We start from the raw sequence: 22,611 nt of genomic DNA on the forward strand, positions 1-22,611 counted from the left end.
AAGTTCCAGGAAAAAATTGTAGAAGAAAGTTGATGACAAGAAATAGTGTTTAGGAAGAAAGTCAAGCATAAGTACACATGGGGGAGGATGGTAGATGGAAGGGTGGTAGATAGGATTATAATGGACTATACAGTGGTAACAAAGAGAATAGTAGGAAGAGTTTTGGATGTACATGTTCTTAGGGGGTGGGTGAATATAAGATAATTTTTTGGTGGAAGGTAAGTTGAGAGTGGAGGATAGATGGAGAAAGAGGAAAAGGTCAGAAGGTATGGAGGTGCTTAGATTAAACTGCTTAAATGGGAAAGAAAAGGGGAAGCAGTACAAGAAGCTGAAAGAAGAGTGGGAGGGAGTGAAATATAGAGTAGAACTAGGAGTGGAGGAAGAATGGGGATGTTTCAAGGAGGGAGTCACAATTTAAGGTGTGCAAATATGGTGTGTGGAACAAGGAGGAAATAGAAGGAAGGGTAGAGTGAGTGGTGGGATGAGGAAGCAAAGAAAGTTGTAGAAGAGAAGAAATGAGCATTCACAGATTGGTTACAAAATAGGACAAGAGGTACAAAGAAAAGAGAAGTAAAACATAGGATAAAGGAGGCAAAAACGAGAGATGTGAAATGGGGTAAGAATAAGACAGGAATTTTTTAAAGTAATAAACAGATGTTTTGGAAGTAAATTAAGAGAGTAAGGGGAGGTGAATCAAGTAGAAAAGAAAAGGTAAAAGGTGCAAATGGAAAGATGATAATGGAAGAGACTGCAGTAAGAGGAAGATGAGCAGAGTATTTTACGGAGTTGCTAAAAGTAAAAGAAGATAGGGAGGGAAAGGTAGTTGCAGTGGGAAGCACTAAGAAAATGAAAGTGATAAATGAGGAAAATGGAGGAGAAAAAAGGAAAGATGAGGTGAAAGCAGTTATTAAAATGATGAGAGCAGGGAAGGCACTTGGGTTAGATGGGTGTCATGCGGAGTGTCTAAAAAAGGGAGGTATAATGATGGACTGGCTGGTGTATTTAATTCTCTTGATCCATTACTTGACTTAAATCATCATAGACTCAGTTTCATCAACTGAACTCTGTGAAGTTGGTGTATAAACCTGAATTATTTTTCAGTTTACTTTTTGCATAGGCATTACAATCCAAGCTACCTTTCTGATATACTACAGAATTTCACTATATATATGAAAATATATATATACATACATATATCAACCACACTTCATTCCCTTCCATTTTACTCCATAGCCATCCTCTCCCCTTATAAGGGGGAAAAACCCTTTGGTATATGTATGCAATATTGTCTTCAAGTATAGGAGTGCTGGTGAGTTATCAGTAATGGTATACAATGCAATGGTGTTACATGTATCAATGATAAAGCTCACATAAAGTGAAATGTTTTCAGAACTCAACCATTCCTTCCTCCATAGGTGTTTCTTTCAACATTGCCAGACTTTCTCTTTTAACAGGAAGTGAAAAAGAGTGAAAGGATTGAATCAGTAAATCAAAAAGGTAACGGGTATAGACAAACAGATGTGAAGGTTGTGATGGGAAATTTTGTTGAATGTAGAGGACAGGGAGACTTTGTGGCAGTGGGAGAAGCATGGAGAATGACCATGATGGGAGAGGAGAATGATAGGGCAATAGGAAAAGATGAGATACAAAGAACATTGTGTGTGATGAAATCTGGAAAGTCACCTAGATTAGATGGGTGTCCCTTGAGGTGTTTGACAAAGGGAGGAGCAGCTACAGTGGATTAGCTCATGAATTTATTTAATGTGTCTCTATGGGAGGGAAATGTGCCAGTGGACTAGAAGCCTCCATGTATAGTTCTGCTATACAGTGGAAATGGGGGGAAATATGAATGATATAGCTTTAAAGAGATCAATCAGTTAAGTATGTTTGGTAAGGCAGGGAAGTTGTTAACCAAGAGGATTTGGAGGGAAACAGAGGGGGTAACTGGAGAAGAACAGTGTGGATTTAGGAAAGGAAGAAGGTACATAGTATTAAGTCTTGTAGTAAGGCAGACATACAAAAAGTTTTTGGTTACATGCAAGGATATCTTTGGAGTTTTTATGGATTTGGAAATGCTATATGATAGGATTCACATATAGGCATTATAGAATGAGCTGCAGATGTATGAGATACAGGGATGTCTGTTGAAGGCAATCAACAGTTTTTACATAAGTAGTAGAGCTTGTGTTTGAATTGGGGAAGATGAATGAGTGGTTTGAGGTAAAGGGGGGAGGGGGTGATCTGCACTAGGGTTGGGTAATGTTGCTATGGTTGTTCAATGTGTACATGGATGAGGTGGTGCAGGAGATAAATGGGAGGGCGATGGGCAGGGGTTTGGAGCTGGTAATTGGGAGTGGAAAGAAGTAGGAGGTAACCCAATCCTTTGCAGATGACACTGCTTCTCGCTGCATCAGAGGAAAGACTGAAGCAGTTATTAGCAGAGTTTGGGAGGGTTATACAAAGAGAATACTGAAAGTAGATACTTATAAAAATTGTTCCCTTGAATTGCACAAACTGGAAAACCTCTGGCCCTACAGTAGCTGGTAAGTCACTGGACTCTCTCACAGAACTTGCTGGTAAAAAATTTGGATTATTGTCTATATTGTACTGGTGTTGTGTCACTAACTGACAGTAGTACACAGGGAGCAGTCTCATGTGTGACAAGGTGTAATAAATACAGTTTGAAGTTTAACCACTTCGGTACAATGACATCTACATAGGTGTCGTGAGGTGCGAGTGGGTACACAAGGATGCTGGTGTCAGCGTCTTGTTTATATATTTTTGTAGTTGTACACGAGTTACCCCAGGATTCTGTGAAGTGGTTTGATCACATTTTCTGTGTTTATTTTTACTCTGAGTAAAAGAGAACAAGTGATACAGCAGTGACTATATTTCATAATGTGAGTAGTGTGATGAATCATACATATGGCAGCCGATGCTGTGCGTGAGAATTTTACTCGTACTGAAGTGGTTAAGTAAAGGGATCCTGGGTCCAGTCCGAAGACTGAGTGTCAGGTTGCATCTTCTGATGGAGGTGAAGGGGTTCACAGGTTTTGAAATGGGTAGGTCTGATGTCCATTTTGCAAGATCACCATAAGCAAATATCTGTCATTGGTTCTGCTGAAAGTAAATGTGAATTAAAGTAGGGTGATGAGATGTGCATGGGGAGAGGGTGGGAGTGAAGTGGTGGTGAATGCAAGGAGAGATGCTGGAGGAAGTGGAACTCTTACATGTGACAAAGAAACTGAAAGACGACCACTTCTTCTTTGCCAATACATCCTTAATAAAAACAGGCATGCATAAGAAAAACAATGAAAGACTCAAAGTTTACTGCTAGGAAGTGGTGTTAAAGTGGTTTAACTTGTATGGAGATATACCACAGTATTCATATGTTCTTTCATATTAGTGGATTTTATTATGAGAAAAAAGCCTTTCGTATATAGTTAAGAGACAAATAGGAGCTTAATGATTTAATACATACCTAAAGGTCTTATCCCTCATACAAGTTGGCCAAGTCTAAACATATATCCAGCCCACAACCATCCAAAATCCATTTATCACCCCTCCCATCTTTGTACCTTGTTATCCCTGTCCTTTGCCATACCGCTCTAGTCTTAGGCAATGCAGTAAGACGCTGCACCATAGCAGGGCCTGAGAGCTGGAGCTGGTTTATCCCCACTGTTTCATTATATGGTGACACTACTCCACCCCACCTCTCTCATCCACTTGAAAAAAATTGAGGAACAGACAAGGACATCCTATGGGATACAGTAAGTCCTCGTTATATGGTACATATGCATTCCTGAAAACCTTACCGCAGATTGAAATTACCATATACCGAACCCATTATAACATGTAATAATAGGATATGGCAAATGTACTTTCTCCCTGCTCTTTCCTCTTCAAAATATCTAGCGGATACCATATCTGTGAATTTTTCTTACCGTAAATAGAATTGAGGGTAGTAATTACCAAATACCGTAACTGTGAATTTACTGGATAAAGAATTACTGTATAAGGAGGACTCACTGTACCATCATTTCTTTATTCGTTTACTCCCCCCTTTTGCACTCTTCCTTGCTCAACAGACATTCCTCTTGTATACAGTGCCCTCTTTTACCCTATCTCTCCACATCCTTGGTCTTCCTCTTAAGTTCTCTCCATCCCCCTCTGCTCTCCACATTCCCTTATAATAATCTTTCCTTACTCCTTTCGTATTCTCAGACCACCCATGAATTATGGTCTACCCTATCTGCCAGTTCTTTTTCCAGCCCTGTTCTTTACCTCGCATTTCTCACACTGCCTATACTTATAACACCTACTACATCTCAAAAATGTTTAGGCTCCTCCTCTTAAACCTTCTTCAATTCCAAGCCTCCACCCTACACAATGGGACAGGCACCCTCACGGTGTTCATCTCCTGGTACTTAATTTCTCATTACACTTTTCATGCATGGGATCATGCCTTGGCTGGCTACCTCCCACCTTATATGGGGGAAGATCTTGGTATATACTGGTAGATAGAACACTTCAATCGCCCTAGACATTTATTTGTTTCCCTTATTTCATAAATCACCTCTACCTCCAAATGTGACCCCAAATACTTTAAACTCCAGGTACTCCAGCCTCTCATCCTTCAAATACATCCAACCCACCAACCACAGTGGTATCTCAGAACTGGAATACCCCTGTGGTCAAACAATTTAAGACCTGAATAATCTTTTAAGAAAATTTTGCCCCAGAATTTCAACTTTTCTTGGATTTTGAACAAAGATTACTGCATTCTATAACATTGTTTTTTGCACACATACTTTGACAAAAAGATGGCATCAAAGACTTGAATTTTTTCAATTAAAATGTACATACATACATATACCAAGGCTTTTTCCCCCTTACAAGGGAGGTAGCCAAAAAGGAAAAGGCATAAAATCATTCCCATCCATTCCTTCCCTGAATACACTCCACACCCCTCCATCCTCCCTCTCATCTTAGCACCTCCCGGATGACGGGTCATCCCTGCATCTTGTCCACTGCCCTGGGTCAGAAGCAGTGTCGCAAGACACAGCACATCCACAGCAAGGCCACTTCATTAAGTCGGCGATCCCCCCTCTCCGTCCCCCCATGCATAAAAGGAGAAGACGGGGAGAAATCCCTTCGGGCTGCGTCAAATTTTGCTCACACATACTACCTCACCCCCCCATCCCCCAGCCCATTCCACCTCATGCATCACATCATCCATACATACACCAAAGGCTTTTTCCCCTTACAAGGGAGGTAGCCAAAAAGAAAAAGGCATAAAAACCATTCCCACCCATTCCATCCCTAATACACTCCACTCCCCTCCACCCTCCCTTTTATCTTGGCACCTCCTGGATGACGGGTCATCCTTGCATCTTGTCCACTGCCCTGGGTCAGAGGCAGTGTCGCAAGACACAGCACATCCACAGCAAGGCCACTTCATTAAATTGGCGACCCCCCCTCTCCATCCCCTCATGCAGAAAAGGAGAAGACAGGGAGAAATCCCTTCGGGCTGCGTCAAATTTTTCTCACACATACTACCTCAGCCACCCCCCCATCCCCCAACCATTCCACTTCATGCATCACAACATCATCCATATACAACCATTCTCCATTCACCCCTGTCTTCTGTCCTCTCTTGTCCTTCCTCAACAGACATTCCCCTCTTCCCCAAAAGCCCCTTTCATCATCCATCCATCTCATCCTAGGTCACCCCCTCCATATCTGCCTTCCATACCTCTTTTACTAGTCTTTCTTCACTCATTCTTTCCATGTGTCCAAACCATCCCAATACTCTTTCATCAACCCTATCTCCCAACTCCCTTACCACCCCTGTTCTCCTCATTTCTCACTCTATCCAGCCTAGTAACCCCTATCATACTTCTCTGACACCTCATCTCAAACACATTCAAACTCCTTCTCTCTTCCTCTCTTATGTTCCATGTTTCTGCCCCATACAGTGCTGTTGGCACAATCACTCCTTCATACAATCTCCTCTTAGCATCTTACATTAAAATGTAAAAAAAACAATACTTCTACTGTACTGTAACGTTACAGTAATGTTCAAATTCACAGAAAAAAGTTTATCTCCATAAATCAATTAGGTTAAAAGTTCTGAGGCACCACTGTACTTTCATTTCACTCAATATTAGTTAAATACGAAATTTACCAACATGGATAATATTAATTTCCATGTTTCTTGAAAAAAAAGTTACATCCCACTTAACTGAATAAACAAATAAATAAATGAATATGAAATACAGTAGATGGTAAAGGAACAAGGAATTTTTTATGATGAATTGAAACACTATTACGATTGTGAATGCTGCCTTCAGCATTTCAAACAGAAACCCCAATTAGAATTCCATGCAATGTGTGGGTGAAAAAAATTCAGCAGACAAGGAAGCAATTTTTAATTTTAAGTTTTCCAGGTTAGTTTCGGATAGGAAATTACTTCACCATATTTTTACTTGTTTTCTACTAATATTTCTTTTTCCTTTATCATTTAACTTGTACTGATTTATGGGGTACTTTTCGAAGGCAGAATGAGGTGGATAGCTAATAATTTTGAGGTTTATACCTAACCTACAACCTGTCATCAGGCAGAGTCACGTATCTGACACTTGAGGTCTTGATGCCACTGCAGCAAAGGTCGACCTATACTTTAACTGACATGTCCATTTGATGACTGTGGAGAATCCCACACTTATCATTACGAACTGTCAATTATATCACAAATACAGTACATATAAACTGAAAAGTATAACAATATTTATTGCATGACCATTGCTGAGTGTGACAAGGCTTATGACACTAACAAAGCCAGTAAGTTTGAAGCAGACGCTTTAATAGTATGGAAATGAAAAGGGCAATACAAAATAAACATTACATTTATTTGGTTTATGAAAAATGGGGAAAAATCATAGTCAACTTAGGTCTTACAACCCGCTTCCATTCATAAAAGGAATAAGAAAACAAACTGATTGCTAATGTACCTTTTTTTAGTAATTTCCTGCCTGCTAGTTAAATGTCATGTGTACGGAGCCATCTGGTCACGAAATGACACGGACGAAGACAATGAGGAAGAAGGACAAGAACAGAGGAAGGAGGAAGAGGAATAAGGAAGAGAAAGGAAGGAAGTAGTAGTTGTAGTTGTACAGTATTATTCGGCATGACATCTTGTCTAAAACAAGGATCACAAGAGAAATCTAAAGTTGGCCACCAAATAGCACAAAATAGGTCTTGACCCCTTCTTTACTGAAGGGGTGCCACATGGATATACATAATAACCTAATGGCAACAGCAGCCAGAACAGATGGATAAGTACCTCCCATCTGGCAGGGGTCAAAACTCTCCATCATAAAATTTCTGCACTCCAGCAGACACAAAGTAATTTAATTTAGCCGAGGGCCCCCACCTCCCTACACAACAGGATGAATATACATCATTACACCTTCTATGGATATCACCTCTGTATTTCTTATTCAGGCTGCAGTCTGGGGATTTTATTCAGCAGAAAGAATACTCTGCAAATGAAGGGTTAATGGCAAAGGGTCTGAGACAATAACCCACTCATCAGGAACCATGTGGCAACCACAATACCTTGTAATGACAAGGATTAATACCAATCAACTTATTCCCAGGTGACATCAACAAATCAGAAATGGAACAACAAAATAAAGACCATCAAACTTTCTACCTATAAATTTTTCCTAGGCTATGTCTGGGTTACTTTGTACATATGGAAGAAATGTGAGGAGACCAAAAGAAAGAAGACCACAGATACATAATACATCTCTACACTTCTACCTGGCTAGATCATCAGGCAAAATAGTCAATAGAAATTTGTCTTTTTGTAAACCCATAAGTTCATAATTTCCAAGAAGTGGCAGTAACAAATGACAAAGAAAATGACAACTTTGTCATGCTGTCGTTCAAATAAAATAAAAATCTGACTTCCTATCCATATATGCTTAATATGTCCAATAAGCATTACTGTTATGAAAGCACCATCTTCTGGTGGATGAAGAGAAAATCCATGGGACTCATTTTAGGTGCTATAGGTACACCTGTGAAGAAATGAACCTGACACAGTAGCAGTACTGTACTGGTTGTTGGTGATGTGTATTATCTATGTCTTCACACATTCCTCAACTATATCACTGCACAGCAAATGTGAGGGTCTTCCAACTGATTATCCTTGCTACAAGTTAAGAACATGTTTCATGTTGCAGATCATACAAACACCATTAAATTGTGTTAAATTCACTTGTCCACAAATGCAACGTGCTTTACTAGTATTTGATGCCTCAGGGTCTTTTGGTCAACCCTTCAGCATCTAGAAAGCTGGCGACAGCCAATGGCTGAACCTACTTATCTCCCGAAGAAGATCTAGGCCCAGTACAGCAATGAAGTGGTAGCCCACAGAGCTCCACACCATCTCCACTTCTCAGACAGCAGTGGTACCACAGGCAAGTACCTCTATCTCCAACAAGTACCAAACTTTTTGCTTTACATAAATATATTTCAAGAAAACATAACTTTCTTTAAGTAGAATTGTATCTATGGACACCAAAGCAAGTTATGTGCTGCATGGCATGTTTGGCTTCATTTCTGCCTCTTGAATTAAAAAATTATCCGTCACTCTCGCTTGCCGCACCTGTATGCTGTCTGAACACAAACGGTTTTGGCCATGATTAAGTTCCTCCTGGTGCATTCTCCACACCATACTGGTAACTTATGGCAGAAATGAGAAAAGATGAAGGAATAAGTTACATTTTCCTGGAAAGCCCATTCAGGAAGATTTTTTTTTCTGTATGTACAAACAGGACACTTTGTCATATCTGCAACTGACCACTGCAAGGAGTACCAATCATCATACTGGGTACCAGTCATCATACACAAACCATAAAACATAATGGAAGTCAACCACTATGTCAAAAACGTCATTATAAAGGACATCGACCACCTGGATTGACCATTACACAGCACAGAAATAACAATGAAAAATTACTACCACACCGGGTATTAATCACCGTGTATTCACCAGTAAGAACACTGAATATTCAAGATCTGATTAGGTACTGATTCGGTACCCACACAAACAGTAGGAGATCCAAAAATTTACTGTCGGTTAGGTTCTTTTCCAGTCATACGTGTCAGACAAGCTCCTCTCCTAAAGCTGCATCTTAAATCCATCCCCCCCACCCCCTACTCTCACTGCTGCCTAAACCATTGAGACATAGGCCTAATGGAAATGATTTGGAGAAAAGCAAATTGGAAAAAAATAAAATAAAATAAACAATTATGAAGGGACCCTAGCACTATTAAAACATCTCTTTTTAATCTTGTCACGGGAATCAAAATTTCTTTTTTTTTTTTCCAAACAACCAATGTACAGTATAGTTAAAGTTGGCTTTAAATGTATCCTTTACAGTATATGAATTAAATAACATTTTGAAAGTGTATATTTTACAAGATGAAATCAAAATATCATACAGTGATCTTAAAAAATTATTTTCGAAAACGAACAGGGACCTTATCTAAATTCATAGATTTGGACACTGTGCTCAGGAACATGTGTAAGATTCAGTGACTGGTACCTGAAACAAAGAGTAAAACAATTAGACGTAATTTAGAACCAAGCATGAATGCAAATAATTTTCCATATTATTGGACAAATCCTGGTACCTTGTAAATCCCCTTCTAAAAAATTTTTACTGGTAAATACTGGATGATTCTAAGTATAGGGGATGCCCTGGTCTGGTCAAAATTTTACTCAAGACCACATTTTGACAATAATCTTCCCCTGATGTCTATAAATTGATGGAATGACTACTCATTTTTTTCCTCTTGTTATGGCTCTATCCAATAAATGACAAATTTCTGTGTTGTAGCATATGAATGAAAGCAATTTGAAAATTCAGCTCCCCATCGAACATCACATGAAAACAACGGGAGCACAGTTCCAAAAGCCTTAACCAGGGCCCTCATACTGGAGGGTGCTTAAGCCCAGGGGTGGCACATTTGGGGGGGGGGGCAGCAATTTTAGTCTGAATATGCCGCCCACAAGGCTGACAAAAATAATTATAAAAAAGGCCAAAGAAGCCCTGAACATATTACCATAATATATAAATTTTGTGTTAGAATCAACAGAATATTAATATTTTTCCTTAACCTTTCTGCAATTGGGACATTAAATAACATTTTTAAAACCTGTTTAACTATTTCACAAGCCAATAGCTATAACACTAAGGGATGGTAGAGATGGGAATTTGGTGATGAGGGTGTTGTCATCACTGAGAACTTTGTCCCAGGGCAGCTCTTAGGCATGTAAGCTTAGCTCTGGCCTTAACATCACACACCCATCACCTTATATTTCTCAAACACCACCAGCAGAATGCTACAAATGCACTTCTTGCAGAGCATACATATAACAAATCACCACCTGTATTACACTAAGCATCCACACAAAAACGGATACACACTCTGATAACTAAGTGCATCCTGCAAGACAGATCATCAAACTCAATACTCTACAAAAACCACCTTCACATAAGCCCCCCACCCAAAAAAAAAAAAAAAAAAAACACACACACACACACACACACATCTGATATGAACCACACTTGTGTTCAGGACACCATCCGTCATCGAAACAGCACCAACACAGAAAAGGCCTGGTCAGCGATTCTAACATTTATGTGTCTTACCATTCTGAAGTTCTGTGGTAGTAATAGCCTTCAATGGTGGCTGCCGACTTCTGGAAACAAATATAGTAAAAGCCTGCAAAGGAGGCACCACTGATATCCTTGACAGTGTGGTCCGGCACGAGGAAATGCTCTTTCCAGCGCATAAATACGTGGTCTGAATCCCTTAATATACTGTAGTCAAAGGTGTCTGAATTGAAGGTCTTGTTGTATTGGTAGAATGATAAAAATTTACTCTGTAAATGTAACAAAAAACTATTTAATCATATGAATAAAATTTTGTTATATCTGATAGTAATACTATAACTTGCGATATGAGGTAATCAAAATGTGAGTGGTCAAATAAAGTCTCTGGCACAATAATTACTTAATGAAATATCTATACATAGTTTCATTATTTTCAAAGATATATATACACCCATATAAGCACAAAGCCCATTCAACCACCTATCTCAGTTCAGCAACTTGGGGACAAAGATCACATTGTCCACTCACCCCCTCATGTATGGGATCAATCAAAACAAAGCACTGAATGTACATTCTATTTGGTCAACATTTAAAGCCGGGTCCACACTTGTTGCATTTCCACATATCGTATCATCTTTGCATACCACCTAGTGATACGATACTGTGCAACAGGGTATTGTACCCACTTGTTGTGTATCCGCCTGCTGTATACGGATATGCAACAAGTGGGTACAGTACCCTGTTGCACCATATCGTGTCACTAGGTGGTACACAAAGATGATACGGTACGTGGAAATGCAACAAGTGTGGACCCGGCTTTAGGGATAAGCAGTGGGCAGGAGACAGGGATGACCTTTCATCCACGAGAGGCTAAGATACGAGACAAGGGTGGTGGATGGGAGCAGAATGGGTGGAAGTGGGAGCGTGCCTTTGGCTAGGCTACCTCCCTTGTAAGGGAGAAGAAGCCCTTGGTATATAAATATAGATAATTTTTGGGATTTTAGTGACATCCCTAGGGATTAAGTAATTTAACATTCTTTTATGACTGAAGATTCGAGATAAAAAAAGAATACTGATCACTTTTAATTTATATTATCCCTCCATTATGCTCCCCTCCTTAAATCTTTCCTTTTACCAACTCTATGAATCCACCTCTTTGGTCTGATGTTCTCCCCAATGATAGCAAAACTGGCTAGCTCTGACAACCTGTCCTCTACCACAATGTCTGGGCCAAAAGCAATGCAGTGAGGCACAGCCCTTCTATACCTGGGCTTGACAGCCATAGCTGATTTACCTCCATTGTTTGCTCTTCAAATATGTGAATTTTACTAAATACTTTCCACACATCTTTCTCTTAACAAAACTTTATTTATGCAACCTTTCCCTCCCTAAAACCCACACTGTTCTTCTCAATCCAAACATATCCATACATCTTACTGACAAACTTAACAGGGTGACCTATCTAATGCTGCTACATTTATACTTATCACAAACAAACTACCAATCTCCTTATTTCCTCTCACTTGTTCTACATCCATATGCATTTAAAGGCCCAATTACTTGGGGTCTCATTGGCGACATTCATTCCAGACACTCTTCAGCTTTGGCTCACATGAAATTTTTTATCCCTAGTCACCCCTTCACTCGTCTAGTCACCTTCTATGACATGTATAGGAACAAGCTTTGACATTTTTATCCCTTCCACAAACATAAGTAAATAATGTGGTGAGACTGAGTTGTACTGGTTAGATTCATGTAGGACAGAAGAAAGAAAAGGAGAGGAGAGAGATGGTAAAAAGAGACAATAAATAAATAATAATAATACATACATACACCAACAACCTTTTCCCCCTTCCTAGGAAGGTAGCCAAAGACAGAGGAATAAATCCACTCCCACCCATTATCCCCACATACTCTACTCCCATTCACCACCCCACCCTCCCTCTTTTCTTGGCTCCTCCTGGATGACTGGTCATCCCTGCATCTCGACCACTGCCCTGGGTCAGAAGCAATGTAACAAGACAGCACGGCCACGGCAAGGCCACTTCATATAATTTGATAAATGATAATAAACAATAATAAAGGGGAAGGAGTGAACATGAGGGGGCGAACCTAGGATGAGATGGATGGATGGGGTAAAAGGGGTATTGGGAAAGAAGGGAATATCTGTTGAGGAAGGATGGGAGAGGACATAAGATAGGGGTGAATGGAGAAAGGTTGTGTATGGATGATGCTGTGATGCATGAGGTGGAGTGTGGGGGATGGGGGGGTGAGGGAGTGTGTATGAGAAATAAATTGACACAGCCTGAAGGGATTTTTCCCCATCTTCTCCTTTTCTGCATGAGGGGATGGAGAAGGTTGCTGAATTAATGAAGCGGCCTTGCTACGGATGTGCTGTGTCTTGCAACACTGCTTCTGACCCAGGGCAGTTGTTGTTGTCGTTCCCTAGACTGTCTGTCCGAGCAGTCCCGTCCAGGGCAGTGGACAGGATGCAGGGATGACCCATCATCCAGGAGGTGCCAAGATAAGAGGGAGGGAGGAGGGTAGACTGGAGTGGAGTATGTAGGGGATAGAATGGGTGGGAATGGTTTCTATGACTTTGTCTTTTGGCTACCTCCTGTGTAAGGGGGAAAAAAACCTTTGGTATATGTATGTATGTAATAAAGGGGAAGATGATACTCTTTTAAGGATTACTATTAATCTCTGACAAAGAAGAATGCTGTACCTCTAATCATTAGAGATACCTAAAGTCCCTGAAGTGAAGGCTACATCCAAGCATACTGATAAACATTTCTAAATGTAATCTGAAACTTGTATGCTTGTGAAAAAAAGTAATATATCTTGGTTCAATAACACCTGTGAAGTGAGTCAAGTGATGTATGTCATTCCTCATAGAGGGGCATTACTTCAATGCAAACGTCTTACTTAAACATTTTAAGACCCCATTTCCCTTCTCCAGTCCTAAACAATACTCTGCATTTAGCATTTAACTTGAAATGTTACTGGCAATGACAGACCAAACTGAGGAGGTAAGACCATTGATCTAGCTATATGGGTTACATGTTTGCCTCGTACCAAAGCTAAATACAAACCAAAATTAATAAATGAATAAATGATAATAAGACAGCAAATGTATTACACAAAGGCAAAAAATTTTTTGAACATACATATATCAAAGAATACTTCTTCATAAAATAATAACACATAACCAAAATAGCACATTGTAAAAATCTTCCCTTGTGAAAGTAAAGCCACGTCCACACGGTCGAGCACTGTCCGCCGGGCACGAGGGCTTTGCTCGACAACAGGCAATTTCATCGGGCAAACCATCAAACTGTCCGTTCCCGGCGCCATTTGCGGGCAGTGGAGGGAGGGCTGACATCGCTGCCAAACGCATGAGGTGAGGTGCAAGCAAAGTTAGCAAACCCGCTCAGTACAGATCGAAGTTACCTTACTACCATGTCCACACCTAGTACTAGTGTGTACTGGTCTCGACAAGACGTGCTATTGGTGCTATGCTTTTCCTCATATTTGTCTCTTGCCTTTGTATATATGGCTCCACTTTCAAAAGGAGAAAAGAAAGCTGCTTATGTTCATTCTCATGTAACTGCAAAACAATTGTTCATTTTCATCCTGCAATTCACGTAGGATTGTCACTGAGCTTCCCATTAAATCACGTCTTTGTAACCACTCCCGGCATCAGGCATGTCTCCGTGATTTCTTGTTTTTCTTTTTAATGCAGGCAGCAATTATAATGCTGTAAAGTGCTACCTTCTTTCCAAGTATGGCAGGAACCATGGTTATCGTACCGCACTGAATCACTCCCTCCCAACCTCTGCTTGCGGCCAACTAACCTCCAACCACCATCGTCAGCCGTGTGGACACTTTGCGGGCAGAGTCTGCGGACTTTGCCCGGTAAGGGCAAAGTCTGCCAGGCACAGCTCGACCGTGTGGACGCGGCATTAGACCTTGTTTAAAATATGACAAAACCACTTATGACTGATTTTACACCAACCAACCAATACACTCAATCCCTGGTTAAGAGACCTCAATTCAAGGAAATATGAGTATAAGGTACTCTACACAAAAAATATGCTGCATGAAATAACTTCTTGAATATGGAGCCCTGCTTGAAATCCCTTCAATTGAAGTCCTTTAAACTGTAGGTTGAGTGTGGAGGCAAACACTGAGACAGCACATAGCCTCAATCATTCTTTGTTTGAAAATAAATAAATAAATAAATAAATAAAAAAAAATACACACCCAATGTTTTTTGTCCACCTCTTCATCTGCTTCCCACTTGCGAGTTAGGAATGGATATTTGTTGCTGATAATTTCACCATCAAAGAAAGTTGTGAGTGTTGGGTATTCTTCTGTCAGTCCTTTTATCTTCAAGTATCCACAGAGATAGGAATTTGCTTCGTCAACATGCTGGTGTGGAGAGAAAAATGTTAATATAATATGGATGGAGAGATTGAGAGTAAAAGAAATGAGAGAGCTGGAGAGAGAATGTGAGTGATCCATTAAACATTATTCCCTAACCCTTCTGAAATGCATGAATATAAACATAGAAGAGCTAGAGTTTTGGCTAGGTACTCTTCTATGATGCACCTCCATTAGATATTGCTTTTCATCAGTGACAATGTGTGTATATCGATATGCATATGTTTAAGCATGCATGTGTGTACACACTCATGCATTCATGTACATACACATGGATACACACAAGAAGATCTTGGTCAGAGAGTATATATATGTATATATAGATGAGTGAATTATTTGAAAAACAGGAATTTTGGTTCACAATCAATCCAACTTTATGAAATCAAAATCTTGTGTAGCCAACCTGCCAATTCTTTATTCAACAGTGATTAATGCAGAGCATGAGAGAAAGGGTTGGGGGTGGGGGGATTGATATACCTAAATTTGGAGACTGTCTAGTGGAGTGCCACAGGCCTTGGGTCTGGTACCTGTAATGTTCCTGATGTATATCAATATGATGAATGGAATACATGACTATGCAAATTTACTTGCAGATCACAAAGAAAGTGAAGAGCAAAGATGATTGTATACTCTTACAGAAAGATTTTGATAAGATTCATGAATGGAGTCAGGAGTGGAGGATGAATCTCAATAAAATAAAATGTAAAAGGACCAATGACAGTAACCTGCAAGTGGTGGTCCTGTAAGATGCTGCCCATTTTCAAAACTCGTCAATCCCTTCACCTCCATCAGGAATTGTAGCCCTGAGAGAATGACTCTCATTCTCTGGACTGGGCCTAAGATATCTCTTTATCAACTTTCTCTGCTTCAATACGACTCTAATTCTCGTGCACAGCATCGGCTGCCAAACGTACAATTCATCACACTGCTCGCATTATAAAATATAAAGTCACTGCTGTATTACTCATTCTCTTCTACTCTGAGTGATAAGAAACACAGAAAACATGATCAAACCACTTCACAGAATCAGGGGTTAACTCATGTACAACTGCAAAAATATATATACATATAATCAAGATGCCGACAGCGGCACACTTGTGTACCTATTCGCACCCCATGACACCTACATGGGTGTCATCGTACCGAAGCGGTTAATTGTATTTCTTACACTTTTCACACATGATGATGATGATATGGTTTAACGTCACAATCTCCTCCCAACGGAAGGCTAGGATGGTGCCCTTCACAGAGGGCTTTGTAGCGTGGAATTTAATGAACCATGCCCTTAGTTCAACTTCGCCGGTGGTAGGGTTCGAACCGCCATCCCCTCGACCTTCACCGCAAGTAACGACGCCCTAACCTGCTCAGCCAGCGAGCTTCCTATACACACATGGAGAGCCGATAACCTGCAACTGCTCTTCTCTCCTTACTACTCTGAGAAACTGTCACAGAAACAGTCCCACATTCATCCAGTGCTTACAATAGTCAAAAGTTTCTTCCCCAATAGATCTGTGAGAGGTTCCAAGGACCCTTGCCAGCCACTGTGGAGCTGCAGGTTTTTCACTTAACGAAACTCAAGGCAACAATTGAGTGATTGAAATGTAAAATCTTGAAACTGAAAAAAAGAAGATATGCAATGGTGGATAAATCAATAACAAAGGCTAATGAGGAAAAATAACTTAGGAATTTTAATAAGGTGATCTATCACTAGTAAGTCACATAAAGAGAATAACAGGAGAGACAAGCTGCTGATGAATATAGGGAGTGTTTCATTATATGGATGAGGACATATAAAGCAGAGGTGTAGATACCACAACAAAAGAAAGAAGACTATAAGAAAAACCGAGAATAGAATGGGTGGCAGGCAACCAAGATGATCCCAAACCTGAATGACAAAAAATATGAGGGGACTAAAGACTGGAATTTCCAACATTATGACCACAAGGTCATGTGACATGAGTATGTACTTGGACCAGAAAAAGGTGTATAAAAAATGGAGAGGATCTGCTGGTATGGGTTGAATGATCAACAAGCATAGTAAATGGAGAAAAAAAAAAAAATGCTAAAACAAAGTTACAGAGGTCACATGCTTTCCATACAGATGCATGGATTTGTGGAACAAGTTGGATGAAAATATAATCTGGGCCAACAATATAAACAAATCTTGGGTAAAATCTGGAGAGTGGAGACATTGACAATGGCCCCATAAGCACTGTTCCAGCCTCATATACTAAAACTAAGTAACCATACACACACACACATAACTGGTATTAAAAAACTGTCTTCATATGCTAACCAGGAAACATTTGGTACAATCACTGCTTCTGGTAAATTTTTAGAAGTGTACACCTAAACGATATACATACATACATACATACAAAGGATTACAAAGGCAAAGCATGCCGACAGGAGACCTTTTGATCCATATCTAGGTCGGATGCGAAAAAAATCACAATAATAATAAAACAATAAATACAAACTATAATCATGTAAATAACAAATAAAATACATAAATGCATAGGTATAGTTAAATAATAAAAACAGGTAAATAGTAAATAATAATAAACTGACATATAACTAATAATAAATGAAAATCAGACAGACAAATGATAACAAAACAAAAACAAATAATATAAAATAAATTATAATCATTACAGCATCTTGCTTACGTGTTTATCTAAATGATTCTTAAAGCTTTGAACTGAACTACATTGCACAGCCTGTGCTGGAAGTTTATTCCATTCATTAACTACACGGTTGACAAAGTTGTTTCTACCTACTTCCAAATTGAAACTATTTCCGGACAGTTTGAGACCATTGTTTCTTGTCTGATTCTCATTCAATGTGAAAATTTTGTCACTTTTGATGTTGTCAATTCCCTTTAAAATCTTAAAGACCTGTATCAAGTTACCTCTGAGTCTACGCTTTTTTAGGGAAAACAGATTCATATGTTTTAGTCGATTTTCGTATGATTTATTTTTGATATTTGGAATCAGTTTTGTGGCTCGCCGTTGTACTTTTTCTAGTCTGTCAATGTCTTTAATGAGATTCAGTGACCATACAGAAACATATTCCAAAAGTGGACGAACTAACGATTTATATAGCTTGTTAATGAGTGATGGACTTTTGAAATAAAAAGATTGCGCAATCAGTCCTAGAATCTTATTTGCTTTCTCAGAGGCTGAAATACACTGCTTGGATGATTTGAGGTCGTTACTGATAATTACGCCGAGATCTTTTTCATTATCCACTTTTGTTAACAAATTTCCAAATAACTTGTAATCGTACTTACTGTTATTTTTACCTATGTGCATTACCTTGCATTTACTTGTTAAATTTCATTAGCCACTTTTTGGACCATTGCTGTAATTTATCTAAATCTTCTTGAATATCTAATTGGTTTGAGTGATCATTTGCCACTCCGCACATTTTTGTATCATCTGCAAATTTGGAAACAGTAGATTTTAGTCCATGGTCTATATTATTTATCTATACTATGAATAGAAGTGGCCCAAGAACGGAACCCTGAGGAACTCCACTTGTAACATTTTTCCATCTAGAAGTTTTTCCATTTAAAACAACTCTCTGTTTTCGACCATTCAACCAATTACTAGTCCAACCTAATAGGCTATCACTTATTCTGTGTAAAGCTAATTTAGTAAGTAGTCTTTCGTGTGGGACGGTATCAAAAGCTTTTACAAAGTCTAGATATATCAAATCTATATTGTTTCTTTTGTCATAATTCGAGATAACTGTGTTGTAGAATTCGAGTAAGTTAGTCACACAAGAACGTTTCCGTCTGAAACCATGCTGGCTATCATTTATCAAACAATTACTTTCTAAATGATGTTCGATAGCATCTCTAATGATAGTTTCCATTATTTTTCCTACGATTGAAGTCAAACTTATAGGCCTATAGTTATTTGGCTTCTTTTTGTCACCTTTTTTGAATATGGGAGTAACGTTAGCTAGCTTCCATTCTCTTGGGACATCTCCGGATATGATGGATTTCTTGAAAATAATTTCTAATGGAACAACAATCTCATTTTTCATTTCCTTTAAGATTCTTGGATGCCAACCATCAGGCCCTGGTGTTTTATTAACATACGTACACCAAATGCTTTTCGCCCTTACAAAGGAGGTAGCTAAAAAGAAAAAGGCATAAAAACCATTCCCATCCATTCCATCCCTAATACACCACTCCCCTACACCCTCTCTCTTATCTTGGCACCTGCATCTTGTCCACTGCCCTTGGTCAAAGGCAGTGTCGCAAGACACAGCACATCCACAGCAAGGCCACTTCATTGAACTGGTGACCCGCCCTCTCCGTCCCCTCAACGATATAGCAATAGAAAATTCAATATTGAGTTTGTAAATTATAATATATCAGTGTAATATACATTCTTCTTGGTAACAGGAAAAGTTGCTAAAAGCGACATACTAACGAATTGAGCCGCAGCAAGTGTTTGAGATGACATCCTTGTTTTGACAGATGCGGAAGTCAAAGAAATTAAAGTATGATAAACTTATCTAACCTAACCTCCATTTAGTAATGCGGTACCTGTAATTCTAGAGGTCATCAGGGTCATCATTGCCGTCAGGAATGTTGATGGCTGGTTTTGGCATCCAACCGGACTGCAGGATGTAGAGTTCATAGCTTCAAGAAAAGCATGAAGCTCAACTCCGTAGCACTGATTCATAAATATGATGTCACTTGAAGTGGGAGAACACCCGGTACACAATATAGTCATCGCCATTGTCCAACTGACATTGAGGGAAGTGGACACTTGACATGATGTCCCCAACCTATTACCGCAGCTCCGTTCAGTAGTGTATTTGCTTTTAGCAAAGTTTTTTGTTATTGATATTCATCAAGAAAAACATATACCGTACTATGTTGAAGTATTATAATTTATAATTAATATTAAATTTTTTATTGCTATATCATTTAGGTGCGCACTTCTAAAAATAAACCATGATTTTTTTTTTCTTTCTATATCATTTTACTTTCCCATATGCAAATATCTTTCTCTCTTAGAATCTATTTATCCTACTAAATTTACTCTGAAGAAAATCATAATTTGTTATATAGATTTTCAGAGCCTGGACACCCACAGCAGCTGCCACATCTTTGGATCTTCCACAGATCTCTTTGGAATGAAACACAGTACTGCTGTCTGCATTGTATCAGTTTGGGACTGTTTCTATCACTGGATTTTATTAGTAGACAGAGTTGTCTGCTCTCTTTCTGTGAACAGGAAAGCTGACAACTGATAAAGAGGTCTTGGGGCCCAGTCTAATGACAGTGTCCGCCACTTGCAGATACAGCTCTACATGAAGGTGGCAGGGATATAGTTCCCTCTCAACTGTCTCACAAGACCGCCAAATCCAGGTACCCCTTGTATGATCCCTTTCTGTACAAAATCACCACATACAAATAACGGCACTTCTAGAGTATAATAGCCACATCAGGAAACGTGATTTGCTATCTAAGCTCTCCAGTGCTAACACAACAAAATAAATTACCAACAATCCCTTGCATAGGATTCCTAAATATTTACAGGGTCCACATTTTCTGTTGTTTGTTTATGATGACATTGGCTGTTTAGAAGTTTTGAAGTTAATTTACATACTTGGAAATTATTTGCGGAAATTCCACATTCATAGTGTCTAAGTCCCCTAACCCTTATGCAAGGGTCATAAGTATGTTCAAACTAAATTAATTTGAATTCTTGGAGATAAAATAGACTGTTGGTAATTCATTTCACCATGTTTAGCATTACAGGGTTAAGGAACGATATTATATTGTTACATGGGGCCATTTCATTTCAGGATTCTCCTAATGTTTATGGCAGAATATAGAGTATTTGAAAATTATACTTTCCCTACCTATATATTACATTACTTGCACCATAAATTAATAAGCTGCATACCTAGGGATGCTATGCATCCCTAATTCTATATTCTTAGAAAGTTGTTTCAGATGTTCTGGCAAGCCTGACTTCGTCCTCCTATCTGGTAATCTTCAGGTACCCATACTCCGTTTTTTTTTGTGCTTTCCCATAATAATCATAAGGGTTATATTTCTTTTGCAATGATTCTCTATTCAAAGTAATACCATCTGAAGGAACAGATGTTTCATGGATAACAAAAAATTAAATTACATCCAGGAGGATTTTTTTTTTTTTTTCCATAAAACTATGTCATACATCCTTGAAGTGCATGTTGTCATCTAATTAACATGAGCAATCTTTAACACAAAGTATTCACATAATTGTACTTTGAACAACTATTCTTGTTCTGAAATATTCAAGGAAAACAAAATTGTACTTTATGATTTATTGAAATCAGGAAATGAAAATGACCTTTCCCTCAATTAAACTTTTTGACATCTGTTTCCAAGATAACCACTGCAAAAATATATGCAATTACGTTACATGTTACGGCTGTGGCTTCCCTCTAGAATCTGAACTACATTAATTTAAGCATAATATAAATTGGCCCATGCCTTTCCCTGTCAGCTCAAAACAAATCAAGACAAACCAACCTGTAAAATAACCTCGACATCGTACGACATTCCCTTGGATTTCTGATGTCCCTGAAACCTGGACCCATTATACAAGAGACTTCTTGTAACTCCGGGTTGTACAGAATCTGTTGGAGGGGGTGGATCCAGGGTTGTCATCTCTGTCTTTACGGGCATCGTTATAATTCTTTCGTTACACCGAACTGCGTCCTTCGTAACATAAACAAGATCGACCTCTATTTCTTTAATTAATTCTCTGAGTCTTCAGAAAAGTAAAATTACTTCTTTAATACTGCTAATATGAAAAATATTTCTACATATAAAAATTTACTAATATAAAAAACTTCATAGATAATTACTGCCTATCAAATATGCTTTCATTTTTCAATATAAGAAGCCGGGATAATATTACTGGAACTTGGCACTCGATGTGTTGAGGCACCTGATGGGGTTATCACAATGTAAACGATATTAATTATAATATATAATAATTACATTAACTTTAGCATTGATTGTGTGATTTTTTTCAATTTTAGATTCCGTTTGAAAGAAGAACGTTTCACAACCTAATTAGTACATTGGAATATGCATATTTAATTAAAATAAGACAAATCATGATCCCCTTTGGGGAAAATGTCGACCTCTTTTGTGACGTTGCAAGTATAATTTTTCAATCGCATTAATCTAGTGATTTCTTCCATAATTGGAATCATTTGAGAATACACTCATATGCATAAAGATGGCAGAACAGTTGTCTCTAGATGCCCAGCTTTCTCCTCATGCGCAAGTTTTATGTGTATCTTCCACATGGCGTTGCATGGTAATAAAATGTGTTTTCATTTACATTGTCATGCAATTAATCTGTTGTACATAATTACATTGTAATATTCAGGGTAAGGGTTTGGCTCGTGGTGTCCCGTCTATATGCTTCCACTAGTCAAACTTTAT

General features: G+C 38.8%; 1 protein-coding gene across 1 annotated transcript; it reads right to left on the minus strand.

Annotated features, from left to right (window-relative positions):
- Positions 1-6,414: 6,414 nt before the first annotated feature.
- LOC143022545 (glucose-induced degradation protein 4 homolog) lies at positions 6,415-21,911 on the minus strand. Its single transcript, XM_076180841.1, has 4 exons — positions 21,685-21,911; positions 14,958-15,125; positions 10,731-10,963; positions 6,415-9,620 (listed from the first exon to the last, which is right to left on the minus strand). The coding sequence occupies exons 1-4, from the start codon at positions 21,838-21,840 to the stop codon at positions 9,557-9,559; spliced, it is 621 nt and encodes a 206-aa protein (XP_076036956.1). The 5' UTR covers positions 21,841-21,911; the 3' UTR covers positions 6,415-9,556.
- Between the last annotated feature and the right edge of the window lie 700 nt (positions 21,912-22,611).

The sequence above is a fragment of the Oratosquilla oratoria genome, chromosome 1, assembly GCF_046742065.1.
Source record: "Oratosquilla oratoria isolate Oo_2021 chromosome 1, ASM4674206v1, whole genome shotgun sequence".
Classification (NCBI taxonomy): Eukaryota; Metazoa; Arthropoda; class Malacostraca; order Stomatopoda; family Squillidae; genus Oratosquilla; species Oratosquilla oratoria.